The sequence below is a fragment of the Budorcas taxicolor genome, chromosome 6, assembly GCF_023091745.1.
Source record: "Budorcas taxicolor isolate Tak-1 chromosome 6, Takin1.1, whole genome shotgun sequence".
NCBI lineage: Eukaryota > Metazoa > Chordata > Mammalia > Artiodactyla > Bovidae > Budorcas > Budorcas taxicolor.
The window spans coordinates 56,108,539-56,121,046 of record NC_068915.1 but is presented as its reverse complement, the minus strand read 5'-3'; the positions used below and the strand labels follow the sequence as shown (position 1 = coordinate 56,121,046).

General features: G+C 36.6%; 1 protein-coding gene across 1 annotated transcript in view; it reads left to right on the top strand.

The window, feature by feature from the left end:
- ARAP2 (ArfGAP with RhoGAP domain, ankyrin repeat and PH domain 2) overlaps positions 1–12,508 on the top strand; it is a 187,846-nt gene that overhangs the window by 17,295 nt on the left and 158,043 nt on the right. Inside the window, exon 6 of the mRNA XM_052642100.1 lies at positions 10,986–11,055. Coding sequence (XP_052498060.1) covers positions 10,986–11,055 — 70 coding nt within the window. The remainder of the gene's footprint in view (positions 1–10,985; positions 11,056–12,508) is intronic.

Here is a 12,508-nt window from a genome sequence, read left to right as displayed (position 1 = left end):
GATCCCAGCCCTCTCTAAGCATCACTGGAAGATTTAGCAAACTCTTACAGAGCCCCCAGCAGCTGTGATTTCCTGTGTGATCTCTGACAGCACCTTGGTCTACAGGGTTAGTATGTTTATGCTCCAGGCACCTGAGAAAGCTTCGCCTTTAACTTGTCACCTCTGGGACAGTTAGAACGTTATGTCTCTCTTTATCAGAACTCTGACTTTCATCCTTTCTATTCTGAACCAGCCTAAGGTTAGAGGATGTAATTTTTTGAGATTTTTATTTTTCCATTTTAGGGAAAATAATTGAGTTTTCTGACTTCAGAGTCTTTTCCCAGTAGACCAGGATAGGAAAGTAAACAAAGGAGCTTGTTATATCACCAAGAAATTTGAAAGCTCTTCTCTATAATTATATTACTAAAACTTAAGAGAAATATGTGTAATTGGCCAAGAAGCCTGTGTTTATTAGACCACAAGTAGAATTTTCCATTTTTCCTTTTTCTAATTAGACTCTGTAGGCTGTGGTGAGAGCGTTTGATGCTTATTACTTAGACAAAATGATGCCTATCCATTGCTTACGCAGAGGGTGTTGAGTTTTATCTCATGGCCACACAACCTCTTTGGTGCAGGTGGCAGTGATTTTGATGGTGTTCTAAATTCTGTAGAGAAAGTATTAGCAACCTTTTTCTGTAAAAGCTCAGATAATATGTACTTTAATCTTTATAGCCGTATGATGTCTGTGGGAGTTCAGTAACTCAGCCATTGGAGCATGAAAGCAGCCACAGAGAAGGTGTAAACTGGTGAATGAGGCTGTGTTTCAATGAAACTTTATTTATAAACACATCTAATGGGCCATGTTTGGCTTGTGGGACATAAGAGTGTAAAACTGATTCAGCGGTGTGGCTGAAAGCTCATACCAGCTTCCTCCATCTCCCTTGGGCCCCATGTTGAAAATTATAACCTAGATTACAGAAGGGGAAAGCTGCTTTATTATTCTATCAAGTCTAGGTCTAATCAGAAGCAGAATCCCTCTTTGAGGGGCTATCCACTTATTCTTTCAGCCCTGTGTGCTTATAGCCAGAGAACAACATGGCTTATACCTTACCTTCCTCAAGGTCTTGCTCTAAAGTCTCCTTTGCATTGAGGCCCTGACACGAAAGTTAATATTACCACTTCCCCCTCTCCCACCACCCCATCACTCCCTTAACTGCTTTGTTTTTCTCATTGCTCAGACACTAGCATGTATTTAATGCATAAGTGCTCCATGGGGACACTCATCTCTATTGGGTTTTGTTTACTGCAGTATCCTCAGCAGCTGGAAGGTTGCCTGGCAGTGGTAGATAACTCAGTGTTTGTTGTGGGATGAATTAGTAAAAAAAAACCTGGTGTTAGACATCATTTCTTTTCAGTTTTCCTAAAATATCTATTTTTTAAAAAAATTTATAGTAATGTAATAGAAACTAAACTCCAAGCACTGTAATGATTGGAAATCTACCTATTCTATTGATAATGCTGGTGTACATCAGCAGAGCAATGGACTCTCAGTGTTTTTATTGAAATTCTGTTTAATCCCTTAAGACAAGTACAAGTGTTGTCAGAACACAGTTTAAAGCAAATAATAACCATACTCAGTTATCCTTCTCCAAGTAATGTTTGAAACTGTCCTCGGTCATGAGTGACATTGAACAAAGTAATCAAATTCATAATCTGGATTTATTTTACACGATTGAGTGTCTGTTTGCTTTGAAATGGAAATGCCAGTTCTGAATCAACACACAGGATGTGAAAACTGCCCAATATTTAGTAAGAAAATAATTGTATAACACCATGCAACTAGAGAAATATGGAAACACTTCCAGCTGAGCTTAAAGTATGAAAATTTATTTAAGTATTTGAGTGAACTAATTATAATATAGATTTATACTACTGGTTTTAAAAAATAAATGAAAAAAAATGTTAGTAAAATGTTGAATTTGGGCCTGTTACTAGTGTTTCAAACAAGTCAAGCAAATTAAAAATAGTCTCGTGCTTAAAAAAAAAACCTACTGGTTTTGAGGATAAAATACCAAGTCTCTTTCCTTCCTCTTTCCTATTTGTAACTCATAAGCTCAGGCTTTTCAGTAAGCCTGAGTAGATGCAAATATGGAAGACTGGATAGAATTTATTACAAAATTTCCTGAATATAGAACTCAGAGGAAGAGTCCTGTGAATTGCTATAAAGAAAAGAGAAACATGGTTGAATGTGCTTCTGGGAGAAGCACAATTGAAATATCCAAGAATATCTGCAATTAGAAAACCCATTTGACTTCTTAACCTGTTGTTCCCTAAGGATGTTTGTGTGTTCACTACTTGGTATAATGCACCAAGCATATGTATAAACAACTGCAGTGTATCTCAAGGAATTTGCATTTTATTTGCCAAGATGTTTAACGACTTTGTTTGCTTGTTGTTGGTGTTCAGTCAGTAAGTCGTGTCTGACTCTTTGCGACTCCATGATCTGCAACACACCAGGCTTAATTCTTCTTTAAAAATTATTAACTTTTTAACTATAGAGAAGCATTGTGTAGAAATCTGAGTCTGGGGCAGCAGGAGCTGAACATTTAAGGCTAATACAGCAATGTGTGAATATAATACACTTAAATTAGGGAAGAATACAATGAGCAAAATGTGTTCCATGTCTTTTTTGTGTCTTCCTCTTAAGGCGGAAAAAAAATACAAAGAAAGAAAAACTCAAAAGACAAAGTATTACAGTTGGTACAGAAAGGTCCACAGAGTATAGAATCATGAGGTTACAGAGGGGCTGAGAAAACATTTCTTCAAAGATCATCTCGGGAGGAGGAATACCAGCTCAATGACCTTTGGAAAATGCCAGTTAAAACCATTTTAACTGGCATTTTTAGCTGAAGTACTTTTCAGACTAGAGGGAGTGAAAAGGCACTGATATGGGTGATATCTGGATGTCCTGAAGTCTATGAGATAAATAGAGGGATTAGTTGAAGTTATTTTATGGAAGAAACAAATTAGACTCTAGGATCAGGAGGGAAAATCAGGCAGAGAATTACATGTCCAGGTTGAACACAGAACTAGGGAAAGTGAAAAAGCCAGAGATCAAATATCAAAAAAGGCAAATCCCAAGCAGTGATTGAGGGATCACTTGGAAGCCGGTAACCCAGGACTTGGAGGATATTGGAGCTTATACTGTAGGTTCCTTTGTCAGTGCTGACTTCCCAGACTGTGCCCAGAGTCTCCAGGGCTGCTGCGGTGGAGTGACTCTCTACCTGCTCCATAGTGGGTAAAGACCTCCAGCCTCCCCAGAATGCTGTCCTGTAGTCAGCCTTTCAATGAAAGGCAGATGTAATGGAAAATTGACAAGTCTCTGACCAGAGTGAAAGTGAAAATCATTCAGGCGTGTTCGACTCTTTGTGTCCCCATGGACTAGTCCATGGAGTTCTCTAGGCCAGAATACTGGAGTGGGTAGCCTTTCCCTTCTCCAGGGGATCTTCCCAACCCAGGGATTGAACACAGGTCGTGGATTCTGTACCAGCTGAGCCACAAGGGAAGCCCAAGAATACTGGAGTGGGTAGCCTATTCCTTCTCCAGCGGATCTTCCTGAATCGAGCCGGGGTCTCCTGCATTGGAGGCAGATTCTTTACCAGTTGAGTTATCAGGGAAGCCCACACCTTTTGAACTTGAAGTTGAATCTTAAATCTCTGACAAAAAGTATTTTTTTATAGTGTAAGACTAGTTGGCCATTTCTCAAACCACACGTCACTTGTGAAGAATGTGCCAAGCAAATAAAAAGTTTCCCAATTTTATCTGTAGTTTGAGGAGAAAATTCTTAGTTTTAGTGTTTATTAAAATAGCATAACTGTTTCTTTCAGTCAGTCTAGCTAGCAAAGTGAATGAAAATGTTGAAATCAGAAATTAGAATTGTCAGGCTATTGCTCTTTTCCTGTGTGACGCCGTTTCTCAGAACGTCTGTGTCCCACACGTAAAAATGCAAGGCCAGTTGCATTTCCACGAATCTTCTGATTCTCAGCCACCTGCCCTTCCTTTATAGTCACTTCCAGAGTCACTTGTGTGTGTATCTCCTGAGACGCTGAAACTGTGTGAGTGAACTCGTTTTCCCTTCAGTTTGATCTGTTGCAGGCTTAGCAGTCAGCTCTCTGAAACCTCCTGAGTTGGTTCCATCCCTTCTTGTGCTTTCCTGATTTCCTGATACTGTTCTTTACATCTCTGTTCAATGTTAGTTTGTAGGTTTTTATTTATTTCTATTTGTTTTTTCATCCTTTGCGATTTTAGGAGAAGTAGAGATAAATGCAAACTTTTAAGTGGTCATCTTAGCTAGAAGCTGTTCAGTTGTTTTATTTATTTATTTTTACAGAGTATGACGCCATAAAATAGAGAGTTCTGAGTCTTTTGGCATAGTTTTACATATACCATATCATGTAAGAACAAAACTCTTTGTAAATGTTATCAAAATTGTGAGTCACACATTGAAATTCATCCTTTATCATTGGCTTCTACAAGTCCTTTTGGCACTTGAGATTTTACGTTAAAATTTCTTTTTTCTTCATTTAAAGCAGAGATGGAAGCTGGGATTTTAGAAAATTTTTGTTTTTGTTTTTTTTTTTTGGTCTCAACTCATTTTGGTTCATTGGAGAAGGCAATGGCACCCCACTCCATTAATCTTGCCTGGCAAATCCCATGGATGGAGAAGCCTGGTAGGCTGCAGTCCATGGGGTTGCGAAGAGTTGGACACGACTGAGCGACTTCACTTTCACTTTTCGCTTTCATGAAATGGCAGCCCACTCCAGTGTTCTTGTCTGGAGAATCCCGGGAATGTTGGAGCCTGGTGGGCTGCCGTCTATGGAGTTGGACAGAGTTGGACACAACTGAAGTGACTTAGCAGCAGCAGCGTTTTGTTTCATATTTTCTTGGAAACAATCATTTTGGTTTGCTTAAAAGTGAAGAAATGCACTTTAGAAATACACGCTAGAATAGAAAAGTGCTGAATATTTATAGAAATATAATGCCTTGGATGGGTATCTATAAAATACTTTATACTAATACTGCAGGATTTGAAAGCTTTGTACTTAAGAGCTATGAGATAAAAGGATTAGCTAAATTAAAAATGAGTAGTTAAATAAAAATCTGGATTTTTGGAAATTGTACAAAAAGTATTGAGTCTAGTTAGGGTTAGAGCAGAAAATAAGATAAAATATGCATAGGCTTCTTCAGCATTATGTAAACAAGGCTGGTGAATCTGAAACAGCATATTTACGATATCTTTTTCTTAGATATTTTTGAAATAATTGACAAGTATGTTTGTGATGATTAATAAAAGTCATACATTTTGACTTAGTTACTTTTCAGTTGTGTGATATTTAAAAATGACAATTTGGTAGCCTTTACCACTTTAATGTCATTGGTTAGCATACTGATCCAATTTTTAAAGAGTTAAAAGATACATTAAAAAAAATAAAAACCTTGCTGGCATTTCAGATTAAAATTAAATAGGAGTGCCTTTATGTAAGTACTTCATAGAGATTTAATTGTTTGTATATACACTGTTGTTTAAAAAGAACTTTTAAAATACAGTTTTTGAGACAACAAAACCCAACACCAGGTGGCGAGACTGTATTTAAGATAGCAGTTGAAACTTTACACCAGCGGCCCTACCAGAACTCAAGGGAAGAGCTTATAGAAATCAATAATACTGCACCTACCTTATAAATTATTGTAAAAAAACTTCTCAAAGCAATGTTTTCCTTTAGGATCCTAACAACAAAATAGTATAAAACCTAGGCTAAAGTTTTCTTCTCTGCTTTAACCTATTTTCCTGAAGGAATTCTGAAGTACTTTGCAGAATTGAACTCACATATCAAATGGGTGGAGGTCAAATGTTACTGTGACCTGAAGAAATATGAAGGTGCTTTGCTGTAGAAATGTACCAGCATCTGCTTTGTGTAGTTGTTACGAGCGCAGATTTAGGGACCAGACTGCCTGAATTTTCTTCATAGAAATGATCTTTATTAATTGTGTGACTTGGGCAAATTATTTAACCTGCCAGTCCTTCAGTGCCTTCATCTGTAAAATGGGAATATTTTTGCCTCTTATGGTTGTTTGGAGGATTAAATGAATCAATATTTATGTATATCTTGCTACAGTGTCTAGAACAAAGCACTATATAAGTGTTTGCTATTTTTATTATCAAGATTATTGTGCCAAATAAGTTCTTTATTGACTGAGGTTTTAAAATCTGTGTGTAAATTATCAGTATTTCAGATATAATTTGTGTCATGTGATGGTAGGAACACAGATTAAAGTGACATTGTTTTTATATCTTGTCTTTTTCAACATTTACTAAATGTTAATTGAAATTTAAGGGAAAGGTATAAGTTATATTAGAGAAAGCTTTTAAAGTACTTTAGCAACCTCTAATTGTCTGTAATAGATTAATTTTACATACTTACCCTGGAATTAGTTGCTGGATATTAAGTAGACTTTTATAAATATGAGAAATATTTAATTCTTACACAAAAAAGATAATTCTTAAAAATCAACTATTCATAACTTTCTTTTTAAATTTAAAATTGTATTGACATTTAGAAACATAGTGCATCTTAAGCTCTCCCTTTTATGCAGTTGAAATTTTGATTAAATTTTAGAGTTTGCCAGTTCAAATCCAAGTGTCCATTTGGCAGAAAGGGGACTTATATTGTGAGATAGTATCTAAGTACAAGTTCTTATCTTTAACCAATTGGTAGAATTTAGTATTGAAGTTCACATGCAGACGATAGCTAATTTAATGTTGACAGATTTAATGAATAAAATAGATTATATGTGTAATTTTAGAAACATTGATTAATTTTCATCTTTAAATAGGAAGATACAAAATGCACATACCTTAAAGAATATATTTTAAAAAGATGTAACTGTGAAATGTATTTTAAAATTACATGGGAATATTGATGAATTACAAAGTTTTTGTCAGAAAAATCTGATCTTTAGTATTTGAAAAGAACAAAAAAAGAAATTAAGGATAAAGTGGTTTAGTTAGTAATTTATTTTCTCTATCCATAAAATGAGAATTTGAGGAAGCATCTTATAATGAGAAATACATATATTTGTTATTCTGTGCACTAGATATTGACCATATTTTATATGCTAAAAACTGGTAGTCGTTGGTTTTACATTGATTAAAAAAACATGGTTTCTGTGCTCAAGAATCTCTGTATCTATTGAATAGTATGGGAGATGGAGGACACAAAATAAATGTATAATTGAAAATTCTCCTAAGTGCCATTAAGTAAAGAAATGGAGCAAAAGGCCAAAGGAACCTGAAGGATTTGTGTTACTCAATGGTGGCCACTTAGGGGAATGACTTTTGAGCTGAGATCTCAAGGATAAGCCAGCCATGTGAGGAGCAGGCAGCATTTTCTTGGCATATGGGAAGGCAGGCTGCAAGACAAAAAAGAGTCTAGAGAGAGGAGACAGTATGGTTGGAAGACAGTGTCCACAGAATAGGTACCCACAGATTTGATGCCTGGCTGGATGAATGAATGATAACAGAAGTAATGTTTCAATGGTAGGATTGCAAAGTGGCTGTCTTCAACTACAAAACAGTTGATTTTTCAGCTGCCACACTCTCATTCCATGTCATTGTGGGCTGGGATTTGTCTTATTTACCTGATCTTTCATAGCTTATTAGACAGATTTAACCTTTATACTGTGTAGTACAGCAGCAATTAGAAGCAAAGGATTAGAGACATATCTAATCCTTTAGATACACATCTCACAGCATCTTAAAAACATAGTGCTAAGTGAAAAAAAGTGAGAAACAATGAGATCTATAGCACCATGCCATTTATGTAAATTAAAAATACATGTTTTGTGAACTTATGGCTAGTGGGAGGAAGGCATAGTTAGGGAGTTTGAAATGGACATGTATGCACCGCTGTATTTGAAAGGGATAACCAATAAGGACCTGCTATATAGCACATGGGACTTATAGCACATGGGACTCTGCTGAATGTTATGTGGCAACCTGGATGGGAGGGGAGTTTGGGGGAGAACGGCTATATGTGTATGTATGGCTGAGTCCCTTTGTTGTTCACCTGAAACTACCATAACATTATTAATCAGCTATACCCCAATACAAAATAAAAAGGTAAAAAAAAAATATTGGGTTAAAATGGCTGAACCCACCTGGTAGCTGAGAAAATCAAACTGGTTGGAGTATCTTATGAGTTGAGTCTCTTAAGAGGCCGAGGTTTTGGTTGACTTTCTTCAGAGACTTTCTTCAGAAAGCCAAGTATTAAGTGTGTTCTTTGTAGTCAGTGCCTAAGAGGAGAAATGTAGCTAGGCATGCGGTAGCATCTCTGACTGATCTCTGAGCTGTTTGCCCTCCCTCTTCCCCTACTCATTTTCCTGGATGATGCCTCAGACCTCAAACTGTCTGGAATTCTAAGAAAATTTTAAGTCCAAGTGACTGCAACTAAACAATCATAAACAGGGTAAAGTAGGTTCTAAACTCTTTTTACTCTGCTTTGGCAGGTTTTGAAACTCTGAATCTAACTCTGAGGTTTCAGAAGTTTTCCTGCCTTCTGCCAGCCTTTCTTTTAAAATACACTGATTATTTGAGTGCTGGTCAGTTGATGTTTTACTTGTCATCTTGCTGTTTTGCTAAGGGGACATTTGCTTAATCATGTCACTCTCTTATTCAACAGATTGTTTTTTAGTGCCATATTTGTCTCTGTGTTAGTTGCTGATCATATAGTGGAGAATGAAATATCCTTGGACTTTGTCCTTGTAAAGCATAAGAACTGGTGTGGGAGACAGACATTAAGCAACTCAACAAACATAACTACAGACTGTGTTAAGTGCAGCGAGGAAAAGGAGAGGGTGCTTTCAGAGAATAACTGTGATTTGCTTTGGATTGGTTCTCAGGGGAGGAATGTCTGTGTGGGTGGTTAAGTGGAACTCTGAAAGATAAGGAGTAGTTAGCCAATGAATTAGAGGGGTAATGGAAGGTCTAAGGCCTTTATCTCCTACAGATGTTGATTATTTTTATTCTAAAATGGGAGATTATATGCACTACTGAACTCTGCTGCTGCTAAGTCGCTTCAGTGGTGTCCGACTCTGTGCGACCCCATAGATGGCAGCCCACCAGGCTCCCCCGTCCCTGGGATTCTCCGGGCAAGAACACTGGAGTGGGTTGCCATTTCCTTCTCCAATGCATGAAAGTGAAAAGTGAAAGTGAAGCCACTCAGTTGTGTCCGACTCTTTGCGACCCCATGGACTGCAGCCTACCAGGCTCCTCCACCCATGGGATTTTCCAGGCAAGAGTACTGGAGTGGGGTGCCGTTGCCTTCGCTAGTTTACTACTATTCAGCATGTAAGATGGGCAGACGCCTGACACAAAATCTTGATTTCTTGAGTTAGTGTTGAGATTGTGTGGGAGGGAGGGTGTCTAGTTACCTGCCTTTAAGTGTGACAGATCAACATGAAATAAGCTAAGTGATTTTATTCAATGTATAATTATTGTATATTTGCTTAGTATTTCTTTACCTTGTAACTCTTAATGCTGGCAATTTGAAGAACCTTTGGGTCTGTGAAGAAAGTAAAAACCAACACTGTCGGATGTTGCAAGGTTAAGAGAACACATGGCACGCCAAGAGAAGTTAAAAAGCAGCAGAACATTGAGGGAATAAGCTGGAAAGAACAAGGTAGTTGGTTGTGGTTATATAATTTTAAGGTCTTGTCATAGTCTTACGCTTATATGTGACAATGTTATCCACACCAGTGGATTTTGAAATTTCTCTCAGATCAATTTGCTCTAATTTTATCTAAGGAGAATAATTTGGCTAACGATCAACGTGGGCGGCTTGCTGTATTTCATTAGAGTAACAAGTGTGTGGGCTCAGGAAGTAGCCCGGAAGACAAGTTCTCCACACTTTGTGAAGTGCTTTTTCTATCTTTAAATCTTCTGAAAACCACAGAAAGTTATACAATTTCTTTAACTTAAATGTGTTAGAAAACTGCAATAGGAAAAGGTAGAGCTGGTTATCCACTTAGTTTAGAGATGACTTTTAAAATAGGAAGTTAGTTTTTGTATATTATCTGTGATAAAGGCCAAAGGTATCTTGATTGTGTCAGTTCACGCTGAGTCATGTAGAGAATAGACAGTCAAAACCTTTAGGACTGTCTGACTTTGGTGAACGGGACTGAAAAACAAAAACAAGCCCAAGTAGAAGTGGGTCTTCAGTTTTCCCTTATATAGTCAGAATGATTTTTTTTTTCTCCTTTATGCCTAAATAGAGAACATATGATGACATAATTTTGCTTTGCTTCTCTAGTCAACAACCATTTCAAACTGCATTTGCCTTTCATATGGTTCTTTTTCTCAGAATGTTAATGTTTCAGCGAATTTTGGATGATTGCAAATGATTCTCTATATTTAGATAGGGCCTTTTCAGCTTATTTGATCAGAATTAAATATGTCTATGTAAATCCAATTGACAAAGCTTTGTTATTTTCGCAAAACATTATTAATGCTCCAAAGCAGAGATTTAAAAACTAAGATAAAATGTTATAATCTTAATGAAAAATAAAAATTCTTATTATCAATGCTTTCATTAAGGGATTCTCCCTTGAAAGGATATGATGTGATGATCATATTTTTGTCCACACTTTGTTTTCCACTTAACCTTATAGTTGTGGGGATGACGCTGTAAGTTACATGGTAAAAAATGATGACCCTGTTAGAGGTATCCTTTTTAAAAACACCTAGGTCAGCTGATTAGAAAGTGTCATTGTATGCATTGTCTTTCCTTTGTACCGTGGCCTAAATTGCATCGTCACAGCCTATTGTTTTCTTTACTGTTTTAACAGCAGCAAATGGGAATGTACTGAAACACAGTAATGTTACAAATGCATTTAAAATCCAAGTTCATGGTTCTTAAAAATGTGAAATGACAATTTCATGTATTTTACAGAAAACGCATGTTTCAGAAGAGATGGGTGAAATTTGATGGCCTTAGCATTTCTTATTACAATAATGATAAGGTAAGTATATTTTACAGTTTTAAAAGATTGTCCTGTGTGTGCTGAATTTATTTCAATAAACTAAGCACATGATTTGATCTTTAGGTGTTGGATTATCAAGATGAAAAGAATTTGCATAGGGTAAAACATTTAACTCTTTTCATAGGTTAACTTTTTCGTGGTGCATAAAAACTTATGTATCTAACAATTATTGGTGGAGAATCTCCTGCAAACTACTAGAATTGCTATAGATGATATACAGATGTATAGGAAATTGCCTTCATTTTAGGTAGCACTAAGAATGTTTAGAAAACAATACCACAAAGGAGAAGTTACTTTGTTCTCTAGAAGGGCTATGAAGGAACCAAGGAATGCTTTTTGCATGAGATTTTTAATGGCCATGAATTTTGAAGAAAGAGGAGTTTGTATGTAAACAGAAAGAACAGGACTTGATAGCTGATAGAATGAGTTGCCCAGATTCTTTGATGGGAAAATAGTGTATGTGAGGGAGACTAATAGCTGATGAAGCTGAGAAGGTTGGGTTTGGAGTTCCAGCTCATTGAAAATCTTGAAGTGCAAGGGCTTAAAATGTATTCTTTAAGCAGTTGAATCTTAATGACATGTACTGTTTTCATCAGGTGCTTCTTCATTAGGTATGAGAATGTCTTTATTCTTAAGAGCTGTAGACGGAGATATTTTGGAGTGAAGTGTCATGAAACCTGAAAATGTCTCAAATTTACTTCTCTCTATATACTTTATATACATTTATATATTATAGATGTATATGTATATGCACACATGCATAGTTAGGTAAAACAAAAAAGTTGCAATGTTAACAAATGTCAAATTGAGGTAGAGGTTATGAATGTTCATTGTACTAATCTTTCAACTTCTATGTGTTTGAAAATTTCCACAAATAAAAAGTTGGTACTGATAAATATAACTGATTTTTTTGTTAGATAAAATCATATAATTTTATAATCTTAACTTTACATTCTTTTACTATATAAACAACAGTTAACCACATTCTCTTATTTAAAGTTTATAGTCTAACATCATCTTCTCATTAGAGATTTTTCACTGCCTTATTTTGGTGTTATTTCTGGCTTGAACATTGAGGTAGATTCCTTTTCATATATCGATTCTTCAGTGCTACAGGATGAAGAGCATAATCTTTTAGAAAGAAAGTAATACACTGCTGCTGTTGCTGCTGTTAAGTCGCTTCAGTCGTGTCCAACTCTGTGCGACCCCATAGACGGCAGCCCACCAGGCTCCGCCGTCCCTGGGATTCTCCAGGCAAGAACACTGGAGTGGGTTGCCATTTCCTTCGCCAATGCATGAAAGTGAAAAGTGAAAGTGAAGTCACTGAGTCGTGTCCAACTCTCAGCGACCCCATGGACTGCAGCCTACCAGGCTCCTCCATCCATGGGATTTTCCAGGCAAGAGTACTGGAGTGGGGTGCCATTGCCTTCTC